This window comes from Crocodylus siamensis, chromosome 2 (assembly GCF_052110815.1).
Source record: "Crocodylus siamensis isolate JL-2025a chromosome 2, ASM5211081v1, whole genome shotgun sequence".
NCBI lineage: Eukaryota > Metazoa > Chordata > Crocodylia > Crocodylidae > Crocodylus > Crocodylus siamensis.
The window spans coordinates 182,686,997-182,712,702 of NC_143396.1; the positions used below are offsets into that span (position 1 = coordinate 182,686,997).

General features: G+C 41.1%; 1 protein-coding gene across 3 annotated transcripts in view; it reads right to left on the bottom strand.

Moving 5' to 3' along the window:
* The window catches only part of CARS1 (cysteinyl-tRNA synthetase 1), a 61,610-nt gene that overhangs the window by 13,815 nt on the left and 22,089 nt on the right, over positions 1–25,706 (bottom strand). For all 3 annotated transcript variants that reach the window (XM_090032525.1, XM_090032523.1, XM_090032524.1), the window contains 11 exons: positions 24,288–24,409; positions 22,819–22,931; positions 21,914–22,042; positions 19,069–19,198; positions 18,294–18,397; positions 16,501–16,598; positions 12,759–12,948; positions 12,012–12,080; positions 9,074–9,155; positions 498–578; positions 205–272 (listed from right to left, as the gene is read on the bottom strand). In XM_090032525.1, the coding sequence (XP_089888651.1) occupies positions 205–272; positions 498–578; positions 9,074–9,155; positions 12,012–12,080; positions 12,759–12,948; positions 16,501–16,598; positions 18,294–18,397; positions 19,069–19,198; positions 21,914–22,042; positions 22,819–22,931; positions 24,288–24,409 (1,186 nt within the window). The remainder of the gene's footprint in view (positions 1–204; positions 273–497; positions 579–9,073; positions 9,156–12,011; positions 12,081–12,758; positions 12,949–16,500; positions 16,599–18,293; positions 18,398–19,068; positions 19,199–21,913; positions 22,043–22,818; positions 22,932–24,287; positions 24,410–25,706) is intronic.

Here is a 25,706-nt window from a genome sequence, read left to right on the forward strand (position 1 = left end):
CCCACTGCAGGGGTGCAGGGAACTGGGTACAAATCTGATCCCTAATCTCTGCAAGTGCAGACTCTGCCCAAAAACCTTTACTTTGGCTTATTTTACAGTAAATCTAGGCCAGATTAAATGCATGTGTAGATGGGCCCAGTATCACTTTAGTACACATTTTATTGATGTGTGTAAATATTTAAATCCACTTAAATAATTTCAAACCTTTTTCTTTTCTTCTCTTTCTTTTAGTAAAGTGTCTCTGTCTACCAGTTTGACCACAGTTGGGAGTCCTGGAGGAAAAGAAAGAAAACAAATGCTGATCCCAATATTCACATTTTCTTGATTTATCAAGGATTTTTTTAAAACATGACCTATGTTGGCTTACTCAAAATTACTGTGTTTAGTGTCTGTCAAGTTATGATTCCCTATTACTCTTCGGCATGTTTGAATTTTTCAATATCTTAAAAAAAGAATTCACTACATTTCTATGATATGCAGTACATGTGGTTAGCTACCTTCATGATCTTCAAATCGAACTCCAAGCTCAGGAAGGATGTTATCTCGAAGAGCATCGCTCAACTGCAGGACTCCAGGAACTACCATACAAAGAAAACTAAATTGTTGATGCATATTTCAAAAGAAAATGTACTTCTCTTCAACAGTTATTTAATTACAGGCAAAAAAGTAATACTCTTTCATATAATTAGATCAATAAAAGATTTTTTTGTATGGTCAATTTATGTGAGGTTACTCATTGCACCCTCTCATTGCAGTGTAACCTTCTGAGCCTCTATCCTATATAACATCAAGACAAAAGAGCAAGCATGTGTTTTTCAGGAGACAGACTTGAAATGTATGCACTCATCCCAATATTCCACAACTACTCTTGGAAACCAACAGAACACTTCAGCTCTGTGATACAGTCTGCTTCCAGAACCAGCAGTCCTATACTAGCTGGATATCATGTGGCATTACAATGCGTGATTTTTCTCCTAACTAGAATTCAGTCTAAATATCAACAGAAAGGTCATGTGCAAGTCTAACCTTCTCTACCTCATGAATGTCTCCTGAAATTGCAAAAGCATGTTACGAACTATTACTTCACCATTCCATTTAAGGATGAACTGTAACCTTGGTGTGACCGTAACAGCTGTAATTAAGACCACAGAAATTATCACACTGAATCAAACCACAGTCGTTTTTTATAAACAGTTTGGAAAACAAACAACAAGTATTATCAACCCTTCCTCCCAAAATCACCAGATGTCAAATAAAAGTGAATGGCAAGACAGCAAGCCTCTTTCACAAAAGATGAATACAACTACAAGGTAGGTGAAACTGGCCATATTTGGTCTTAATGTTTGATGCCCATTATTAGGTGCGATTTCTCAGGCCTCCAAGGATCTATGCTCCACTGTGGAAGGTGCAGTCCACACATCCTGAAGAGTCTGCAATCAGCAGTAAATGACAATGTACAAGTACAGCAAACAAGTCTAACAGTGGGGAAGGAAAGATGAGTTACCAGGCATAAGTGCTGGAAAGACTTATTGTGCAGAAAACAGCAGCATACCACCTACGTAGCCATTACCTGCTTAGAAAATAATTTAGTATACTTTAAAGCTTTTTAATAAGCTTAATTGCTGAGCTTGGGATAACATTTTCATTCAGCTATTTTAAATCTCTAGCCCTGTCTAATCAATCAAGCATACATTAAGGCTCGTCTGAAGTCTGCTTCCAACTGCCTTAGTCATGTGCTCTAAACTCTGCTGAAGAATCTAAAACGAAGAAGGAAGATAAATTTAAAGGTAGGCGGCCTTAATGTTTAATATTGATTTGCTAATTCAGATAGGCATTTAACAAATCTGTATTGGCATTTTGTATCTAACACAACATTTTGGATAGTAAATTGAGGAACATTTTTGTTGGCAGCCTTGTCTAAGTTTTGTTTTAGCTCACAAAGCAGGTAAATGGAATTAGTGAAATGAGGAATGACAAAAACCAAGGGAACCCTACATATCTTTACTTTCAGTATTTTAACTTGTTAATTATTAGAATTCTGTAGAGATGAAGCAATTTTGTTCAGTATCACTTTCTGTGGTCAAGTCTTTCAGGCTCTTTGCTAAATAAATAAAACTATTACTGTCTTTCATTGAAATGTTTACTAATAACTCTGTTTCCTTTACAGAACTGCCATTTTTTTAGCTTCTACTACAACTGCATGCTCTATTATTAAATGCACCATTTCTTGACCCAGTTGACACTAACCTAGTCCATTGTGAAAGTAACAGTTTGAGGCAACTACAGTGACTGCATCCACCCCATTCTCCATTGCAGGTGTATTTATGAGGATAACACAATATTTTTTGTTTTTATTATCTATCTCCTTCCAGCCCTCTTCAAGTCAGGCAGTTGCAAAATCTACTTTCCCGCTCTGCTCCTTTGATCTTAAATAAAATGGCCACAGGAGATGCTCGTGTACACAGCTATAAGTACAGGACGTGGTTTGTCATTCCAGCCCTTGTTTTTTTCCTGGTCTCATCATTTTCAATTCAACTGCAAAAGCAGATCTCATGCAACACAGAGCTACCAAAAGATAGCTCCTGTACCAGTTGTAGGGAGGGCTCGCATGGCATGGACGCTAAGAAGCACAGTTGACAGCCCTGAGGTCACAAGCTGGAGGCCACAGCAGCAGCACTCATGGCATGGCCCTGTCAGATGCCAACAAATTTACAAATTCTGCACTGCACACACCCACTTGTCTCAGAGTGCTAGCCCAGGGCTGCAGGCTGGCAACACTCCTGCCGCTTGAACAGCAAGCGGGGAAAACCCTGGGACTGCAGGCAGGGTTGGGGTTTATACCCCCCCCTAATCAGAGCCTTGCTGGAGCCTACAGCCTGGGGAACTCCCTTCTTGTCAGCACAGAGGCAGGGAAGGATCTTGGAATCACTACCGATTCCAAGATGAACATGGGCTGCGAATGTGGGGACGCGGTCGGGAAGGCTAACCGCACCTTGCCATGCATCCATAGATGCATCACGAGCAGGTCCAAGGAGGTGATCCTCCCCCTCTATGTGACACTGGTCAGGCCTCAGCTGGAGTACTGCGTCCAGCTCTGGGTGCTGCACTTCAAGAGGGATGTGGACAGCATCGAGAGGGTCCAGAGGAGGGCCACTTGCATGATCAGGGGGCAGCATGGCAGGCCTATAAGGAGAGGCTACGGGACCTGAACCTGTTCAGCCTCTACAAGAGAAAGCTGAGAAGAGATCTGGTGGCTGCCTATAAACTTGCCAAGGGGGACCAGCATGCAACGGGAGAGTCCCTGTTCCCCACATGCACTACCAGGGGTAACAAGGAACAACGGCCATAAGTTGCCTGAGGGTAGGTTCAGGCTAGATATCAGGAGGCACTACTTCACTGTCAGGGCAGCTAGGTGCTGGCACCAACTTCAAAGTGGTGCTTGCCCCTACCCTGTGGGTCTTCAGAAGGAGGCTAGACAGCCACCTTTCCTGCCCATGGCAGGGGGTTAGACTAGATAATCTGCTTAGGTCCCTTCTGACTCTACCAACTATGAAACTATGGAGCCAGCTCAGCTCAGCTCTGCAAGGGCAGGGAGGGCTGCTCTAGCACCCTCTGGCTTCCAGCCTGAGCCACTGCAGGCATGAGCCTGAATTCCCTCAGTCCAGATGGATTGTCTGTATGGTTAGGAACCAGTTCAACCTAGCCAGGTTAGACTAACCTGCAAAGACAGAATCAATTTAGGCTTTTGAATGTCTGTCCCTAGCCCAGGGAGCTGAACACCTCCAATGCCAAACTCCCCAGAGGCTGGCAAGTTTAAAGGGGCATGTAGGAAACCTGATAGTGGGGAGCAGCTCCATGATCTTGAGATCCCCACACCAGCATATTTGAAAGGCTTGAGGTCAGCCAACTTCACATATACCATTTAAAGGTCCATGATGCAGGGAGCTGTGGAGCATGGTGATTTACTATTTAAAGGTCTACTGGCTGCATGCATGTCTTTTAAACAGGCCAGCAGATGGGGAGCCCAGAATTATGGAGCTCCCTGATACTGAGCTCGCCGCATGCCAACAAGCTGAAAGGGTAGGCATGCAGCCCCAGCTTCATTCTCTGGTTCTGGGTTTTCTGATTTTTCTCTTAACTAGAATTCAGTCACAATATCAACAGAAAGGTCATGTGTGACTGGATTTATCCCAGATCCAAAAAACTATATGTCCTGCCATACCAGATCTTGAAAAACTATCTTTCCTACAATGTTTTTTTCCCCTTATCTACCTCTTCTTAGCTCTTTCTAAGTTAGGCATTTGCAAAATCAGAGAGAGATTTCAGAAGAATTATGTAGCTGATTTGCAACTGGCAAAGAGACTATGGCTTTTCTTGTAAAAGTACACTGTATCCTGAATTACCAAAATTGAGACCCTCACTACTTACACACACTTATCTGAAAACAAATACCACTCAAGAGACTTTAGAGAAAAATAATGTTTAGTCAAACAAATGTAAGCAATGAGAAAGGATGAGGAACAGCAGAAGCAGTTAAAACAACACTAGGAATTATAGCTTACTCTGGATATATTTATGGGGCTGGTAATCACAGTTTAGTATCACTGTCTGATTCATAGTTTCATTTAGAAGAAAATGGTTACTAAATGTGGTAAGATTGATTTGCATCGTCTGACAGTATGAGCTTTTAATAAGTAGGCCTTTCCTCTAGATAAGTTTCTCTTGCACTCTTGTTTCAGTAAATGTAATATAAACATATATTTAAAAGTATTTTTAAATGTGCTGTATAAGGAACAGTGCAACTTGTTCACATTTCTCAAGTATTAAGCATCCAGTGTGTAGTTTAGTCTCTAAAGCACTCACCTGGGCTACCATAAATTACTGTTCCGGGGGGGTGTTCAGCTGTGCTAACCTTGATAAACACAGATGGTCCAAATGCTAAAAATCAGTCTGTGCCTTCGCACAGTGTCAGCAACCTCTGTGTGGGCAGATGTCATCTCAGGGTGTCATCTCATGACCTTATATGGCCTAGCAAGTATTCTACCGTCAGTTCCCTCCTATATCTTTTTTTCAAAATACAGACTCCTTTTGCCCGTCCCCTTTCCACTTAGTTTAGGAGTCCCAGAGCCTTTCCTGTGCAGGTCCAAGTAGGCTGCTTCACTTGTCTCAGAAGTTCTGTTGCCCTCCTTCTCGGAGCTGTGTTGACTCAGGCTAGCTACAACCACAGGACCTTTCTGCAGCTCAAGTACATTTATTTCCTGGGCTAGGCCACAATCCACAGGCATTAGTCCTTAAGGTGTTCACATGTCCTCAGTATGGGTGAAAAGGCAAAAAATAGGTGCAGCTCTCTCTCCCAGAGCTTGTTCTTGATGACTGGGAGGAGAGGAACCACCCCAAGGCTCCTGATCCACAAGCTTTAAACACAAAATAACTCCTTCTCAAGCAAGAAAAATTCCCAGGGGACAGTGACTATCACAACATGACCTACTACTCTTCCCTAGATCATCATCATCTCTGAGATTTTAAGAACCACACCATGGAACAGAGATTAATTGGCTCCTAATCCCTACTATCCTTAAAGAGAACAGACATCCTGTTCCACCATTTCTCATCTGTTTTTCCCTAAAAATTGATCTTGAGTCAACCTGTACTTGCTTGTCTGTGAAAGCATCCTATTTGGTACAGGGGTGTTTGCTTTAGTCTGCAGTGAATTAAGCTTTTCTTAATTCTCAGTGGGTGGACACAATGGGCCCAATCCCTCTCCCAGGCACATGTAGTGAAGCCAATTAAGATAAACTAAGAATACTAAAAGGTGTTGACTAGCTTACGTGAAAAAGTTGTGAACATAATGCAAGCACTGTTTCTGATGCATCCATTATTGTGTAATAAAAGCAGTGGCTGCTTCAGTTATAAATATTTACTTATCTGAAACTATGAATAATTAAAAAAACTTAAGCAAGGAAAAATTCTTCAGGGCACCAGAGAATGAGAGATTTATACAGGAGATATTCATAATTTATCAGAAGCAATCATCAAATGAGGCCTTGTGAAGAGTGCAGAAAAGCTCCACATGCTTTCATAGGGGTAAACTATGCTATTTCTCCATTTGTGGTGTCACCTGTATGAGAGGCTGTGACTGGGTTTTTTGTTCATGGACCCCAGCTAAAGCAATCCTAACATGCTATTCCCAAGGAAGAGCCTACAGAAAGGACTAAATAGAAAAATGATGTTTGGTGCTGTCTCATCAGCATTGCCCAGCTGCACACTGTTCAGGAATCAAGCAGTAGCTACACAATATTTCTTTATAAGCTTTTTCCTTATCCAGTCTCAGGGGAAGATCTGGGGCAAGGGGGGGAGAAGTGGTACAGTTGCACCCCACTTTGATTTCTGCTCCACCCAAATTTTAAAACCAGCTACCCAGGAGACACTGCAGCATTTCTATTCAGGCAGGGCTGAGGGATCAATTGACTTCATGGCTCATCATAATCTCCCTGATTCTTGCTAATCTCTTTTTATTCCATAGGTGTTAACAATCCTCTCCTTTTAAATATTCTTGATGTTCCATTAATCAAGTTATCTTTCTGCCTATCCATTGTCAAGATACTAAAGGAGGCTAGATTTTTTTTTTTTTTAACAAATCTGAGTAACTATTTAACTACAATGACTACAAGACTAATACAATAACAATTTTGGACTATTTTTACCTAGTTTGTTGAATATAAGATAGCAAATTAGTACATGTTCCAATAACATTGTATTTGTTTGTACTTTGATCTTAAACTGAATAAATACAGCCTTGGGTCCCTAGTATATTGGCAAGTCTTCTTACTTTTAACTGGAGAAAAAGACATGTTGCATTATATATGATGATGCACCACACCACCTGCACATCCCTTTTCAAAACCCCTGATTTACCCGTGCCCACTCTTTACATCTCCTATAAACTTCAATTGTGTTGGCCACAGGAACGGTTAAATAAAGGTATTTAGCAGGGGTGATGGTTTTTAAGGCACTCTAAACATTATGGCATTATAAAAGAGGAAGTACAGTAAGAATCACTGTGGCTTGTCCTAATGTCTCTTCAGTCTGATATTTTAAGAAAAGAGAGTAACTTTTCCCACTCTGTTCAGGATACAGTGTTAGGTGGTGCCCACCTACCTGCTCACAACTTGCTGCAAAAGATTCCTTGATAACAGTGAAAGAATGAACAGATTTCAGAAATAAATAACTGTACAATAAGACAATATACTGCTGGCACGTACCCAAGAAAGAAAAATTCCACTCGAATAAGTAATAAGCTACAAATGAAAATTCTCTAGCGTTGAAAACCCTGAGACAGAGCAACACGTCTGCTGCAAATATGTATTATCACTGAGACAGACATTGCAGGACTTTTGAATTTTCTCAAGTACTGAAATAAAGAATGTGAATTTACTTTATACAATGCAAAGGATTAAAAAACCCATTAATGCTTTCTGGAAACTATGAAAAGCATTTCAATTAGTTATTTTTGCCCACTCTACACCTATTGAGCACCATCAGCATTCTCCTTTCCCCATTTACCCTGTTCACAGGAAATAGTCACAGGTTAAATATATAGAGAATGACTAACTGGCTCAGAGATTCAGATGTCTTCTAGCCTTTGTGAAATAAAGGCTTTTATTCACATGTTTCAATGTTAGCTATTCTGGTTAAAGAAAGAAGAGTTTATTCAAGGATGTTTGAATATGCACTGTGTAATAGCTCCCTCAGCTTCTTTTGAAAGGTTCCCAGACTGTAAATGACAAGGCAATGGCATGCCTTGTGAACTGTTTTACTGGTAAAATCGAATTTTGGACTGGAGCATATGCAACTTTTTTACCTATATAAACTTACACACAATAGAATTGACAGAAAGCTATTTGCAAGATCAGCCAGGCATACGTAACTTGCTGGTAACGCAACCATTCAGATATAACAAAGTGTGTCCTTGTGCTTATGAGATAGTTATCCTAACTGCTAATGAGTTGCACAATGGTAGAAAAGCACTTTGTTAGATTCTTTGCCAGCAATTATCAACCCCACTCAATCCAATCCATTTAATAAAAATCAATTTCTTATTTTGCCTTCAAGCCCAATCTCAGTTCTAAGATTAGTTGCCAGAAAATTAGTATCAACTGCACACTAAAGATGCATAAAAATCCACAGGGAACAGTAGGCGGAATAATAAGAAATCCATTAGTAGCTAATCAACCAGTGCAATCAAAGACAGATTAATAGAACAGCATTTGTAACATAACAGTTCTGCTGCCAACATGCAGAGCAGCATCAAAGCTTTTAAGAAAAAGAGACCAAAACAACCTGCAGCAGACTCCCATATGAATGCTCTAAAGAGATCATAAAATACTGTCTGGGGATTTACAATACTATGTTACCAGATGAAAGAACATCTTGGCCTATTTGAATACAAACTATCTAGAGCAAGCATTCTCAACCAGGGGAACGCATACCCATGGGGTACTCGGAAAGGTCATGGGGGTACACGTGGCTCTTATGAGGGGGGGGGCGCACTGGGCACAGCTGGCCCCACACAGAACACTGCAGCACCTCCTCATCCCCACCCCCACCCCCACCCCAGCTTGCTCTCCTGATTGACTGTCAGGGCACATGCGTAAACACACATGTAGACATGCCCAGTAACTATTTACTACCTCCTCACTCCCCTTCTACCACCTTCTCCTTCACAGAAGGAAACATGTCTGCTTTCAAGTTTGAAAAGTACACAGCATACTTTAGGTACTACATGAAACGAGATTTCTGCCCATGACACAGACATGATTTTTTGGATACTTTAACAAGTTAAGTAAACATACATTGTCTTGAAGAAGAGAGTGTCATAATTAAAAGGAACAAATCACACACAAAAACATCCAAGCTCTGGTTTAATTCTGAATACATACACAGAAATATAATCTGCTACCTTTATTCTTTAAGCAAGAGATGCTATGTAATCTGCATATTTAGAAACCCTTCCTTTAATTTCTGCCCACCTCTTTAAATCACAGCTGTAATTGTTTGAAAAACTAACCCTCACCTTTCTTCTCTCTGGCAATTTGTCTCACGCCTTCTCTGAACTCGGACAAAACTTGTAGGTACGGCATGACTGTAGACTCAAGCTGTGGAACAAATATTTTGATGATTAGGTTGTGATAATTTATATTCTTTTTTTTTCCCTTTGTTTGATATCTGTGCACTTTGGGGCTAAATTCAGCCCTGTTTTTCTAGGGAGTTACATGGAGTATAGTATAACTGACCTCTCACAGCGGGTCCTCTGCTAGTGTATACTGTCAGTTTCATTGACTTCAATAGAGCTATTGGCATTCACATCAACTGAGGAATTGTCCCTTCATGTTCAGTAGTCTGTTTTATTCAAGTAAAACAGCTTGCAAGAGAAAGCACACATGAGTATCACTAAGCACCTGCCCTGAAGTCATGTTCACATCAGAATACAGAACCATTCCACAAACAGCAGGTTACTAGGATTTTATTTGCTTCCTGCAGCTTAAGAAAAAGGAGTAATTTACATTACTAGGCTCTGCTTTGGCAACAAAATAAGAGTCAGTGAACTCAGGTAAAAGAAAATGTCCTTGTAAAAACCCCATGACAGATCTCAAGACTTCTGCCTCAAAGGTGACAGAGGCACATGAACTGTTGCTGTTCACACAAGAGCACTGCACCCCAATGCTGCTTGGGATATCCTAAGAGCAGAAGCTCAGCATTTAAGATCAACTATTCCAAATATTTCTTTAAACAGAGGGAAAGGGAGACAAAAAGGTTGAATACGTACTGCTTTTTAAAAATGTATCCCTTTGTGGAGATGGTCCCCTTTTCAGATCTATCTACCCCCTCATTACCACTCATGGACAAGGTGCCAAAGAACCACCGTAGTCTATGTAAATGCACCCAAACTGCCTGAAATTAGGCTTTGGACAGGTATAAAAAAAAGCAGCTTGGACATTCAGCTGGACAATTTTGCTAAGAACAAGAAAAGCCTGGAAGGTAGGTGCCCATACATTCATGAAAACAAGAAATTTTAAGGAGAGAACACTGGGAAAATAAATATCATGAATTGTTTTCTAACATGTATCTTTAAAAAAAATTAAGATCAAACAACTGATAATTTAATAGGTGAAAATCCAAGCCTCTTTCTTTAAAAATACAAACCACAATTTTGCTAACAGGCATGGGGTTGCTAACAGTGACTTCTGATGCTTAAAATGGCAAGAGTTTTCACAAAAACAGGAGATATAATATATTAAATGAACTCTACAGTTTTATATCCTACTCCAAGTTCAGAATGTTTTGATGCCTATTAACCTTGGCAGTGTTTTTAGAATAATGAAAAATTTTGCTTGTTGCCTAGGCTAATGCTAGTCCTTTTGCTAGGCACATTTTTTTTCCTAAGTACTGCCAGTTCTCTCAGAAACATTTTTTTATTTCATCTATGAAAGATAATGAACAAGGCTGTAGCCTTTCTGTTGGAATTGAAGACAACAGTTTTTGTTAATTTGGAACTCCATTAAAAATCCAATATACATGATTTTTTTATATGAGATACACAGTAAACTCTTCACTACAAGTGTGAAAAAAGAGAAAAATGACTTGAAGTCAATAACATGATTCTACATGTATTGTGCTTACATCTGAATGATCTCACATGATGATGTTTGGAGTGGTAAAACAAAGGATGTTGTACTGAACACACATGCATTCATACATACACAGAAGCTACGGTATTTTCAAGTTGCATTTTCTCTCTGAGAAGAAATCATTATTACTCCCTTGTGGAAGAGGTGAGCCTATCAGCAGCTCCAGCAAATGTGTCCCAACTAGCGTCAAGAAAAATCACTCTTTGACAACCAAATAAAATTTGACCCATAACTCTTCATTATGTGTACTATAGGGAGACCAGAAAACAAGGAAATCAGGATCAAAAAACTGTCTCTCAGCTACCTTTTGGGTTACCCCTCAATAAGCTCTTTTGTTGCTTTTATTTTTAAAATTATTTATATAGTAATAAGTATCTGCAAGGAGCCTTTCACTTTAGCAAGTATGGTTTAGAGCAGTAGTGGCCCAACCTTTTGGCCCAAATGATCAGATGAGTGGGGTGGAGCCAGTCCATGAGCCAGAATGAGCCCTGCATGCCAGTACCAGACTCTAGGCCCGACGCTGCCCCCTCTCACTGTCACACTCCAGGATTCATCCCTGGGGGCCTGGCACCTCTTCCTCCTGCTCACTGTGCTGGGATTAGCCACTTGGGGCCTAGTATTGCCCTCTCCTATCCAACATGCTGGGATTGGTTCCCAGGACCCCAGCACTACCTCCTTCCCACCAGGATTGGTCCCCAGGGGCCTGACACCACCCATTCCCACTTCAGCACACTGGGATTGGGTCCCAGATGCCTGGTGCCACCTCCAGCAGCCCCACCACACTAGGAATGGGTCCTGGGTCCCAGAGCCACCTCTGCCTGACCCTGTGCACTGGAATCAGGAGGCTGGGCCAGTGCACAGGACCTGGGGCTCCCCACAGGTGGGGTGTGGTACCACTGCTCTTCTGCCATCAAATTTCATAACCTATATCATACGCTGGATGATATGAGGCCATGGGCCACATTTGGCCCATAGGCCAGGGTTTGATCACCACTGGTCTGGAGTCAAAATGGTTCCTTCTTTCTTGCCTGACTTCATTACTTAGAAAATAAAATCATCTGTTTTTTTCCCACCTTATCGCAGCCCCCATCTATCCATCATTAAACTAGAGATAAAGATTCTGATCCCACAATAAAATTCTGCTCTCTGGCCCCTGAGTAAGTGTAAAATCTCTCAATTAATGTTAATGGAATTATTTCAGATAGATACTGTTAAAAACGGATGAATGGAATTTATCTGCATGTAGCTGTTTTTTAATGTAGTCTGCCAAACTGTACAGCAGAACAGAGTAAGCTTTCATAGTGCACTTTGTTCTTCACTTACATTTACATTTTGGCCGTTTCTTCCAACAGGGAAACCGACAATTTCATCACTTTCTATGGCACCAAAAATCTATTCACAGAAAAGGAAATTAAAAGGATTTACACATTAAAGAAAAGGTACCTTTGTGGCAGAAATAAAATATATTAAGATCTGAAAAACCCATCTGATTTATCTACATCTCTTCAGAAGCTCACAAGGAGATTTCTTTTAGTCACAAAGCATCCCAAACAACTGACAGTCAAGCTGTCTTAGTGCAGGGGTGGGCAAAATGCAGCCCACGGGCCGGATGTGGCCTGCCAGGCCATTCTATCTGGCCTGTGAGGTCCCTAAAAAATTTAGAAAATTAATAAAATTAATATCTATTAATAGAAATTTATCTGCCCTCGGCTACCTCTCATGAGGCCCTCGATGCCTTCCCAAAACTCAGTAAGCGGCCCTCTACCCAAAATAATTGCCCGTCCCTGTCTTAGTGATCCCATGACTTCAGTTCACAGCTTTTTTTACTGTCTGATTTTTCTGTCTTTATTACCATTTACCAAATATAATCAAACTGAAAACACAGTTGAGAGAACTCCAGGTTGTTCCAACTGTACCCATGGATTAGCATTTTATTTTTAAATCCAAACTGCTCCCATCACTATAGTCACACATTTATACATATATATCTATATTTGGGAAAATGTCACTATAGCATTTGGGTTCTGTAGTGGCACCTTTATTTTAATTTTATGTAAAGGTATCACATACCTTTAGCATTTGAGTGAGATAAGAACTGACGCTTTCCAGCAAAAGTCTATTTGGAATCTGTCTGGCAGACTTCTTTGCAGCAATGTAGGAGTTGCTCTGACTGATTAAAGAGCGCATTTCTTCCAAGACAGTGCGGGTGTCAATGTTGTCACACAGTGCTTCATGAACTGCTGCCTTCTTGTCATAAAAGCTAAAACCAGAGAAGAATAGACTAAGTTTACCATTTATATTAAACATACCTGTGCCCCATCAATCCTTGGTGAATGTTTCTTAGAAGCCCAAAGTGGAATTCAAAATGGTATCTCCTTTCCTTGGTCAGTTTGTATTTGAAAAAAGGTTGATTTAAGAAAGGGTATGTTAGATTTCATTGTACAAGGTATTTTGTTCAAATATTTAAAACAAGCCAAACATTATATTGCTTCAGTATGGCTCCCAAGGCCAGAGGCAGACTGAGTTATCCAACAGGTGGCAGCTGTGCAAACAAATTAGCTTTATCTTACATTATAGCAACTCTAAGTGTTTTAAAAGCCATACAACTTGTTTTCCCAGTCTCTGGTGCAGCTGTGCCCCCATGCTGTACCAGCTCTACACTCTACTGAACGCATTCCTCATGAGGAGCACTGAAAAACTTACTTAGAAGCAACATGCTCTAAAGCTGTTCCGAGTAGACATCATAACAATTTCCATCTAAGCAGTCATGGCTGAGAACCCCAATTTGTAATACATAATCTGTGTCTTCCCTAGATCATTTTGCAAAAGAGATTTATTTTTGAGAGAATTTCTTTTACTTTCATTCCAAAGGGCATCATCTGCTCCATGGAGGAAAGGGAAAGAGAACGGAGAAAGATAAAGGACAGAAAGAATCAAAAAAGGGAAGAAGCAAATATTATCTTTCCAACTGCTTTTATCCTCTCTTTTCTAATTCATGATTCAGTATTTTAAGAGTTTTCTTATATGAACTTCAATTTCTCTCACTGCTCCATATTAAGTTGAAATTCATGCAGTGCAGTAATAAATTGGTGCAACTGAACTTGGAAATCCAACACTTCACACTTCTGTCTCCAAGTCTAAACTAGCCTGACAGTTTAATCACCAGGGATCCTGGTTTTCTCTCTTTAAAAACTGCATATTCTCTGATAAAAACTGCAAATTCTAATTACAAATGCAAAATCTGTGATTAAAATGAAATATCACTATATATCTACATATTGTATCAAGTGACCACAATGTTTTATTGATATATTTATATTTTTAAAGTGATTTGGAAGCCTACCAATGCCTCAATCACTATAACAAAATAACTTCTAAGCACCTATAACTTTTGGTATTTGATTTTGGGTATTTTATCATGGAACATCTGAGCTCCCCCTGCCCCTTAGCACACCAGGATGCAGGTCCAAGTCCCTCACTCCCAAGCCACAGCCCCCCACCCCTGCTGGTGCCATTAACCCCCCCACCCACAGCCCCCCCCCACCCCAGCCCTGCCAGAGGGGGCCTCCAGCTGCCAAGGCTATGGAGCCAGAGACCTGGGGCTGCAGCCCACTGCAGCAGCACCTGAGCTCCGGCTGCTGCCTACAGAAGGTGGTGGCTACTGTGGCAGAGCAGAGCATGGAGCCCGACTCCCCCTCCCCAATGGGTGGCATGACTACAGCCAAGCCCTGGGGGGAGGGGTGGGGGCAGACAGGCAGGTGCAGTCTGTTCACTGTGGGCTCAGGCTCCCTGCCCTCCCCCTGTGGCCCAGTGGGCAGGACCCAGTGCAGCAGGGCAGAGTGGGGCTTGACAGTGAAGCTCGGTGCCGCTGTTGGAAGCTCTGTGCTGCCAGCAACATGCCCCCTACCCACCCAGCAGCAGACACCAACTGTGTGTGACCACATCCGCTGTTGCCAGGCAGGCTGGGGGTGCTTTGCCAGGGCAGGGGGGGATGCTCACAGCAGTGGCATCAAGCTTCTCCTCCCTGCTGTGCTGATACGCCGGGTCCTGCCTGCTGGGCTGCACAGGCAGGACAGCACGGCGCACAGCCCAAGCCCGCAGGGGGCAACCCGCACTCACCCCATGCATGAATCGGGGGGGGGGGCATGTGCCCCCCCATTCCCCACCAGGAGTGTGTGCAGTGGCAGGGAGGCAGCGCCCTCCTGCCCGACAAGATGAGTCATCCACGGCTTCATCCCACCCACACACAGGCCCTGCAGTCATATGTTCCAGCCCCAGGTCTCAAGCTCAATGCATTGCCCCTGCTGGGCAGTAGCCCCAGCACCAGCCCTGCCCAACTCCCTCCCTGCCTCCCTCACTATGGGGCCTCAATCCCTGCTCTGCCCCCATGCCAGATTTGCCTACAGGAGCTGCTCTCCAGGCTGTCTGGCAGCCATGTACATGTGTGAGCGTGCACATGCACATGGTGCCCCATGCCTTACTACCCTCCTCACGCTGACCCCAGCCCCCCTGCAGGCTAGAACTCTGCCAGCTTGCAGAGAGCTCATTGAAAAAGTGAAAAATTTATGTGTTTCTCCATTTAAAATGAAAAATCCATACTTTTCTCAGTTAAAAGGGAAAATCCACAGGGTTTTTTGTTTTCCCATGGGAACCTGAAAACCTGGATCCTTGTTAATCACTAGCATTCCAACAAGTAGGTTTTCCTGGCATTTTAATTCTTTCTTTGTGCCATGCATTATACTTCTTTATTAGACTTTGGTAACTTCCAAGGAAATGCTCTGATGAATGTTTCTTTGTTAAAAAAATTAAATAGTGTATAAAGCAGTTTGTGTTGTATCCACTGATGGAGGATTTCATTACAATGTGGAAAAGGAACAGCTAACGGTAAAATGACCAGTGTCAATATCACTATTCCATAGCCCTAAGCTGAAAAGATTGTGAGTCAGAAGCATCACAGGTCTTATCTTTTGTTCAATCATTCTGGACAAGAATCTTTACTTCAATGTCTTGATTTCCTCACAGCACTTTGAAAATGTTAATGTATTATGCAAGTGCCAAGGATTATTATTACTACAATTCAAACCTATGACATAATTGTGATCAGTTAATTGTATCATGTTTCAAGTAGGGAAGAAACTCACAGACACATAACCTAGCACAGATTCAAATCACAGAAATTCCCCTTTCAATACTTAAACATAATGGTGTGCAGTAATCGGGCACATTAGTGTCATTAGCATCATGCCACCCATACATCTTAAAGCTGTTGCAGGGATAAGGTCATTAGCTTGTAAGATACTTCCATCTTTAAAGGAAGCTGCTACAGCAATGTAAAGTATTACCATATTTACTTGCATACAAGACATCTTTCCCCGAAAAAATCATCCCTCCAAAATTGAGACATGCATGTTAAGCAGGGAACACGATTTCCTGCACCAGATTAAAAGCATGTAATGACTGTCATATAGTAGCTTACTACAATGGCTTCTATGAGCTGTGCTTCTTTCCCAACCCAGGAGGGAGAGGCAGAGTGTACCTTTCAAGAGTGATGCTGAGGAGCGGGCTCTCTCTCTCCTGTCCAGTACCAGCATTCAGCCATGTTTAGCGCAAGGTGTGGCAGTTAAAATTCTGGTAAAATCTTTTTTTTTTCTTCTTCATTTTTCCTTCCCATAACAAGGTGTATATGTTTTTTGGAAGCATGTGGTATGCAACTAGATATGGTATCATGGGGTCAAGAAAAGGAAATGGCCGTTGAAGAAAAGGGGGCCATAAGTGCTTATACAAAATGACAAAATAAACCTACCTTACTCACCTTTTATTCAGCTCTATTTCCTGGCTTTCCCATTTCTGAAACTGGCCTGTAACTTCATTAGGGGACCGAAGAATATCCTTCACATTTAAAAAGAACTCCTAGAAAGGAAGGACAGAGCTTGAAATCAACTTGAATTCTATACACTCAGTATTGATTTCTATAAAGTATATTTTTATTTAACTTTTTAAAAATACTGATTTCTTGGACACTGCTAAAGCCAGGGCCTGACTTTTTAACAAAAAACACAAAATGTGTATAGCTTCCATTACACAATACATCACATTATGGATGTTAATATATTCTATGCCCACACTGCAAGTCTACATAACATACAAAAATCTAATTAAAAGCCACTGCATTAAAAAAAATAAAAAAAGAATTATGAGTTTTAAATGGGAATTCCTGTGAGAAGTTTTAAGCATGTTGCCAACTGTGGACAAAACGGGCTAATGATAGTCTACACTTGTTATATATCTTCTCGTTGCCTACTTTATTCCAGGCTGTGGAAACCTAAGATATGTGTTTGGGAAATAAACAAACATACTTTGTTGTTGTTGATGTGTTTCTGAGACTTACTAATACATTATTACTTTCCCCTTATTATATTCCCATGAATTTTCTTGAAACAACCGTTCATTTCTAATGCCTAGAGAGTATGCAATCTATATTGTTTGGGGTTTTTTTCTGTTGCCTCAAACCATTTGTCCTTAACTACAATTCACCAAATAAAATTAAATTGTATATTGCGTGTTACAAAAAAGAGTATGTATCAAATTAGATATTATGGAAAGGAGAGGCTAAGTAGCAGCAATCTGAGAAACTTGATTCAGGTAGATGCAATGCTTTTTTTTTTTTTTAAATACAGACTGTTCTGCAATTCACATTAACCTTATTAGGCACCTCTCTGATTTCAGAAACATGCCTCACTTAAGATGGCATTCCAAGAAGGACAGAACTGTGACATGTGTGACAGGAATAAGGAGCAGAAAGTTAGGTACCTAACTCCCTCTACTTCAGATTCACATCCTCTGACGGAATTAGGTACCTAAGACAGGTCCATCTTTCACTGTAGAACACAGCAAGGAAGTGATGGTGGTGTGCTGCCTCATGCAAATCAGACCAATGACTAGTGCACTGACGTGGAAGGAGATTCAGGTTCAGGCAGAGGAAGGATTCAAACTCATAATCCCTATTTCGCAGGAAAGGGGCCAGTCCCCTGGGCTATAGTATTCTAAGATGGGTTAGCCTCATTTTCTTCTGTTGAAGCTATTCAGTCTAAGAAATTTTTGACTACTCATTGGGCCAGAGTTTGTGAGACCTGCAACTACATCTTGGTAGTTAATTAACTCATCTGGGATACAACCTACTATTGTGTATAAGGGAGTAGTAATTCCTCCTATTTGGCTACGTTTTGTGCACGGCTGGATCTGGAAGACATGTTCTGAAATTGCCTACTGAGACAGACCCTACAAGTGAGATAGGCAGAGGAATGCTTAGTCTGTGAATCCTCCTGAGGTCTAGCTGCCAAACTGCTAAGCTGTATCAGGACACAGATGACGCTGTACGTGTCCAGCAGTTCAAAAATGATGAGTCTCCCGACTTTAATAATGTCTAGGGTCAAGCAGCAGCCAAGTGGAGATTCCAAGGCTCTCAATTTTGAATGTAGGGGCCTAAAAGAAGCCATGTGCATCTTAGTAGACTTAACCTGTGGCTCCTTTTAGGAGTGAGTTCCACTAAATGGTGTGTACAATAGCACAAAGTTGGGATGGCAGGGGAAAAGAAATCTTACTTACATTCATGAATTTCTCATACTGAATAGCTGATTCCATGGTGTTGTTTGAATAATCCAGTGTATCCTTCCAAGAGTGCATCAGAAAAGCCAATCGTAATTGCCTTGCTATAATAAGTTTTAGAAGGCATGAGGAAAAATTGTCATAATAATCCAAAGTACTTCCATGGCCCCCAATACTATAATATCCAGATGCCCACAGTCTTTAACATGCTTATCTTAAAACCCCATGAGATAGGGAAGCACTATTATCCCCATATTCCAGATGGGGAACTGAGACACAGCTAGTGGGAACAAGGCACCTTGAGAATTTTTAAAAGGCTACTAGGTGCATAGCTACAGCTTTATGTAGCTAAACACCTTTAAATCTTCTCACCTCCTATGTGACTTACCCAAGATGACACCAAAATTCTGTACCAAGGCATAAACATGAGTTCAGTCCTCCAGTCCTAGGTTAATATTCTAACCAGTGAACCACCCTCCCTTTATTCCCTTCTAAATTAGTTTCACTTATATTCCAATGTACTATTGGAATACAGTATGCTACCAGAGCTAACCTATTGTATTATGAACTAAAAACATTAAGCACAAGTTCAGTTAAAACAGAACCAAAATAGGCTAAACTCCATTTTTTTCAGGGAATCTACAAGAATTCAGATTTATGTTTTTTATGAGCCTTTTTTCCTAAACCGATTTCTTTCTTTCCCAATTTTTCTACCAAAATAAAAAGTGCACTTCTGCAGTCTTTCCAAAAAGTAATTTCCATGATAAACATCTACCTGTATGTTTCTTTAGTGCATCTTTGATGGTAATGAAGTTCTTTAAAGATTTGGACATTTTACAGCCAGCAATTGTTAAGTGACCAGTATGCAAAAAATAGCGGACCCAGTGATCATTTTCAAAATATGCCTGCAACAGAGTCAACAAACAGGAAGGTCATTTGTTATGCATGCATACATAGTTGGTTGCCAAATGAGCAAAAAGGATAACAAACAAAAGCACTATGCTGATACCATGCCTCCGTTACTTTTTTTTTTTTTTTACTCTAACTAGGACATTTCTGTCAAGGGAATTTTTCCAATGGAAAATTTTAAAAATGGTTTTCTGAAGTCAATGTCCTTAATCAGAAGCTGCAAAATACTGCATAAATCTTAGAACAATATAATACCATTTATAGACTATGTGTTCACTCTTACAACAGGTTCTGTATAGACAAAGGCTTCCATGTGCTGGGAGTCCCACTGAAGGAGGGAAAGTCTCATTAATGCAGAACTGACTGCAGGATAGGGCACACTGATGTACCACCAGCATATTTACTCCAAAGTCATTCTGAACATGGAAAAATAAAGCAGAGCTTAAATCACAAGAGTGACAATGTGCTACTGCTTGAGTTATTAAAAAAAAAATCAGGGAAGGGCAAATCAGAGATGAAAATTCTTCTTAAATGAATGTGAAATTAATTAGATTAGTTTCACCTTTTATTTTTGAAAAAAGCTTTTTTATTATTAAAAGTAAAGGCTCAGCATTAGAGCTCATAATTCTGCCTTACATTTTTCAACCCACTGCAGTTTTATATATAGAATATTTTTTGTGACTGGAGAAGAAATGGGAAACAGTATTTACTCAAATCCAAGACTATTCTGATTTTAAAATGACCCCCAATAAGATTCTAGACATAAAATGTATAGGTTTGTTATAATTTTCTTTGTCTAGAATCTAACTATTGGAGGGTTGTCATGAAATTTCCCTCCTTCCCCTGTACTGCTGCAGCAGGGCAAACAGTGGCAGGGAGGCAAACAGTGGGGGGAACCGTAGTAGGGCAGGTGGTGGTGGGGATCAAATGGCTTGCCCCCTGCTGCTTGTCTCCACCCATACCTACATGCCCTGGTACCTGTTCTCCCCCACACAGTCCCTGCCCCACCCCCATTCCCCGCTACCTGCAGCCCTTGCTGGTTGCTCTGACACCTCTGTGCCTGTACACCCTGGCATTTATACTGCCCCCCCACAGTGTCAACCCCACACCTGCCTCACCACCATCTCTGCCTCTCCCTGTGGCCTGTTCTCCCCTCCCTCTAGATGCCTCTGCCCACCCTCCCCTGCACTAGATGCCTCTGCCCTCAAATGCCTCACCTGCTTACCTTCCAGCCCTGGCCCTGCCCCAGCATGGGACATGGAACAGATGGTTGCTCTGGCCTCAGCCTGACCACTCAGCAGTGGTGGCGGTAGCTGTGGCCCCTACCCCAACTCCAGGGCTTCACAGAGCTGCTGCTGCCACAACAGCTGCTGCAGGGCTGGACTGTTGCCAAAACAACCATCTGCTCTATGTCCCAGGATGGAGCGGGCCTGGATCTTTTTTCCCCCTCAATGTAAAATGGCAGGAAAAAACTGTCCTAGATATGAGTGAGTATGGTAAATTACTGTATTTTCTCATGCCTTCCTCACCCCTCTCCCCCAAAATCAACCCCACAAATGTGGTACACATTTTAAATGGGGCACTTGTTTTCTTTGCTGGAAAAGAAGTAGGCCTGGACAGACTGTGCATGCCATGAAGCTGCCAAAATGCGTGGAGGGGCAGAATCTTGTGTTAACCCTCTCAGTTATAGCTCTTCACTGAATGCTATAGCGTGTGCGTGGAGCAACAAGTAAGCTGTTGGTAGGATCTTGATGAGGCTTGTGATGTGGAAAGAACACTTTATTTACAGGATCTTATATAAAGATCTACTTACAGCAAAGAATTAAGAATCTCACTACTGCCCTTGCTAAGGTCTGGGGCCTAACTTTGTGTGACAGAGTAAATCCTCCTGGGAACACAGAGGGCATTTATACATGTACCTTTTAGTTCTTGGACATGCCGGAGATCCACCACTTCAGAGTGGACTTGATTAATCGAGTCTGCTCTGCATGGGAGCTGATGTGCACCGTGCTGCACTGTGTGCAGTTGTGTAAGTGGCAAAATGTACATCACCACAGAGAAAACGGCAATGGTGCACTTTTGAATTAAAGCATCTCCAAGATGCTTTCATTGAAAAGCACACCACTGCCATTTTCTCCAAGCTGACGTGCATTTCGCTACTTACACAACCGCAAGCATTGTTATGCCAGGATCTTTTCAAAGCGCCTTGCACTGCAGCGTTTACACATGTAAAAGAGTTCAGAGTGTTCAGGTAGGGTGGCATTGTGGGAAATAATCTGCTACACCAAGAAGTTCCTGCTCTCTCACACCCAGACTGTCTTCTAGGATGTCATGCTTCCTAGACACTCTACATTCCCATTAGGACTTACTTTACGTCACACAGTTGGACGTGATTCTGGAAAACTCTTTTTATCTACATTCTGCCTTCCAATAACAAGGTGTGTTTTTTATTTGGGGGCGTGTTGTACGCAAGAAAAGATGGAACCTTTTGTTCAGTTTGTTCACTTTGACATAAATTTGTGTAGCATCAATTTCACTATTGTGTAGATAATCAACTGCTAACAGAAACTACATATTAAAATTAAGGTTTTTGAGAGGGTATATGCCATCTTAAAATCAATCGCAAGGATCTGTGAAATTACAGTTAAATTTACATTTGTATAGCAATAAGGTAATAGAAATTAAAGACCAAGAATGAGAACTTCATCTACCTCAGACTGCGCCAATTCATTGTCGTGGTGGGGAAACCGAAGATCAAACCCCCCTCCGTGAATGTCCATTGACTCTCCCAGAATAGACCCAGCCATTGCAGAGCATTCTATGTGCCAACCTGGGCGACCCTGTTTAGAGAGAAACAAGTTATTTCCTTGTATGTTAATTTTCTCTGTTGCCCCCCCACCCAAGATACTCTTATGGAAAAACTACTTCTCACCCTGACATAGTACGTAATATTCCCTCACTGGTTTCTTCTCTAATATATAATCAGTACCTTAAAGTGACATACAGAATGTATAAGAGAGAACAGATTCTTAGTTTTCATCCACATTGATATTAATACATCTATGAGAAAAGAATAGTTTTGAACTTCAAAATCGTATACCATATATATGATATGCAGAACCTTTGCTGTATATTCTATATGATGTATAGTCTATATGATGTATATTCTATATGGTGTTTTCAAAATAATAAACTTCTCACAAATAATTAAAAGTTAAGGTGGGGACCGTTGGAAATTTTTGTGCAAACTACCCTTCTATTTAACAGAAACTTCTTCCCATGCATTCCAATCTGTGTACAGCTTGGAACGCAAGATGCTGAACCTAAAAATTTCACAAAGATAAATTACTGTGGAAGAGGGAGCAAGATGGAGAGAGGCACACTGATAAATAGTGACAAAGGCAAAATTACTGCATATTTTTTTGATTGAAAAGTCGCTAGTAATTGAATTACTACACTATATAGATAGTAAACAAACAGGGCCAAGACCTTTCTAATACACATGTCACTTAATGCAAGTTAAGTCTGAATTACTGGCAACAAATCAGTGAACATGATGGTTCAAATGATTAGCTCCTGCTTACAAGTATTGTATAGAACATATCGGGGTCCTAACCTTTCCCCAAGGAGAGTCCCATGAGGGCTCTCCTGGCTTGGAAGATTTCCACAAAGCAAAATCATTTGGAGAACGTTTCTCACTCAAACGATCAGCAGAGATGCTCAAGTCACCTGTCAAGAAAAGAAAAACTGGTTAACTATTTATATTTTATTTAAACATTAACTTTATATACTCCTGGCTCTGCTATAATTTGCAGCTGAATGTATCTAAAACATACACTCAAAATTTACACACAACAGTAGTAAATGACTAATAGATGCATCAATGGTTATCAGCTGTAATACTTCTCTGAAGCCTGGAAGTGTGCAATTGAACTACCATTCCCTCAACTTGCACAAGCAGAATATTACATTTAAAGGGGAAACAAGCCTAAAACAAACCCTGTGTTAAAAGAACATTTAGGTTGGCAAAACCAACAACTCAGAAGTTAGGAAATGCAGGAATAAGGCTGCCTATGCAACTGTTAATTCAGTCATTCATGCATCTTTATTATGATACAGATAGGTTTTTCACCACATCAGTCTTTAGCATAACTGTCTAATGAAAAGATATTGTACCCATTTCACTTGGCAAAAGCAATATTTATAATGTGAAGGACAGTTCTCAATATGTAAGAGAGCAAGTTCACTCCCAAGAATACCAGATAACCCAGTGGTTCGGGGACCCCCCCCCCCATTTAAGATGTGGAAAATACAGTTTAAGACCACTGTTCAGTCAGTTTGGCCTAGTTGAGAGCCCCAACCACTGGTCAGTGAGCTACCTGGGCATGTCTCTCTCCAATTTTGACCAGAAATACCACTTTGGACCTACGAAACCTTTCTGGCAAAAAGTTACAACTGATACATTGCGGTGAAAAGTTCCGATACTGGTGAATTGCAGTTTTCTGACAAAAATCCATTTATCAGAAAGTGTTTGACCAGCTCTCCTGAATCCTGGAAAACAATCTGAGCAGTAAGAGAAGTGCAAACTGCATTCTGGTGGTGAGTCCCATCCATGTACATCTCCAAGGGCAATCGGTAGGACTTAAAATGCATATATACATGCATTGTAAGTCTTACCCATATACAATGTATACATAGTAAAATCTGTTATCTGGCATCCCTGGGGTAAGAGGACTGCCAGTTACGTAAAAATTCCAGTTATTTGAAACCCCCCAGCAGGGGTTTTCAGATAACACAGAGCAGAGAGGGGTGAGAGGTCCACAAGCTAAGTGGGGGAGGGGGAGTATGGTAGTGGCTACCCGTGGAGCAGTGGCAGCGCAGGGTGGTGGCGGCTGCCATGGTGTGCAAGCTTTCCCTTGTGCCCCACTTTGCATCCGGCCAGCCAGAAATTCTAGTTAATGGAATTTCTGGTTAGTTAAATGCTGGATAGCAGAGATTTTATTGTATACATGCATTGCAAGTCTTACCCACATACAATGCATATATACAATATATGCGTTGTAAGTCTTACAGATATATATTTACCTTCACCCTCCTGAAGAGCTTTTTGATCCCCTACAGCTTCAGGCACCAACTTAGCATAGGAGTGTTTTCCAGAGGCATCAAACTTCACTGTATCAAAGTAGACAGATCCATTTGACACGTAGCTAGAAGGTAAAAAGAATATTTTAAGTGAAGCTTCATTAGCATAAAAGTAGGTTCCCGCAAGATATGTCACTTATAGCTCAAAGAGGGTTGTCATCTAAGAAGTTAGGTACTGCTTACCATGAGCAAAGGTGATTTCAGGGGACTTAATTGTACAGATTTAGGGCAAAGGCATTCGGCAAAAACAAGAAAAAGCCACAGCAGATGTGCCATGAAAAGCGCAATTAAAATGTATTTATTACACATATTTTCAAAAGATACAAAATCAACCTAGTAGGCATTAATTCTTTACACCTCTTGATTTTTTGCAGTAACCTAACCATTAAAAAGTATATTTATTTTATAATTAATAATGTCTTTGTCTGTTTGGCTAACATTGATATGGCTTTTATGGGGCAGAATAAATCAGCCTTGGAGTTTTATTTCTCTGCCTGAAAACCTCCAAGAAGGTCTAGGACTCTTGTGTTTACTTTCATTTTTCCTCTGCAGCCTTTACGATTTGGGCATAAGGCACAAAAGATTTAGAGCCAAGCATATTAAACACCCGATGGCAAATTTTGGCTACAGCATTTGTTCCAGAACATCCAAGGATGTTCAGTGTACTGCTTAGGACTCTTCTGTGATGTAAATACTATCATATGGTAAATTTGAGAGCTAGTTTATGCTACCAACAGAAAAATTACCCAATCCAATCTTTTCAAACGAGAATGCCTAAAGTTAGGTGCCTACGCTGATATTTAGGGCAATTATACAGAAGCAGTTAAATTCTCAAACACATTAAGCAACAGGAGTAATTGAGAAAAAACAAACCCGATGATCTGAAAATCGTGTCACTTCTATTTTTATATCTAAATCTAGTTTTAAACAGCTTACTTTATACATCAATATTTATGCATCAATATCTGGAAATCTTCACCTAAGACCAAATGTGAGATCCTAACCCCATTGAAATTAATAGGAATTTTGCCACTGCCTGCAGGTGGGCTAGGATTTCACCCTATAATTTCATGATCTAAAGCAGTGATGTCAAATTAATAAAAAATGAAGTAGCTTAGGGCTGGTGTGTGGGCCAGGTCAAGCCCGCGGACCAGCCTTCTGGGCCAGATCCAACATGTGTGTCAGAACCAGCCCTGCATGTTGCATACAGTGAATGGAGCTGGTCCAGCACATGCCACATGTGACATATGGATCAAATACTAACCCCCTGGGCAGTACTGCAGGCCAACTGATAGAGCTACATAGGCTAGATACAGACTGTGGGCTGTACCTCTGACACCCCTAATCTAAAGCCCCCATTTT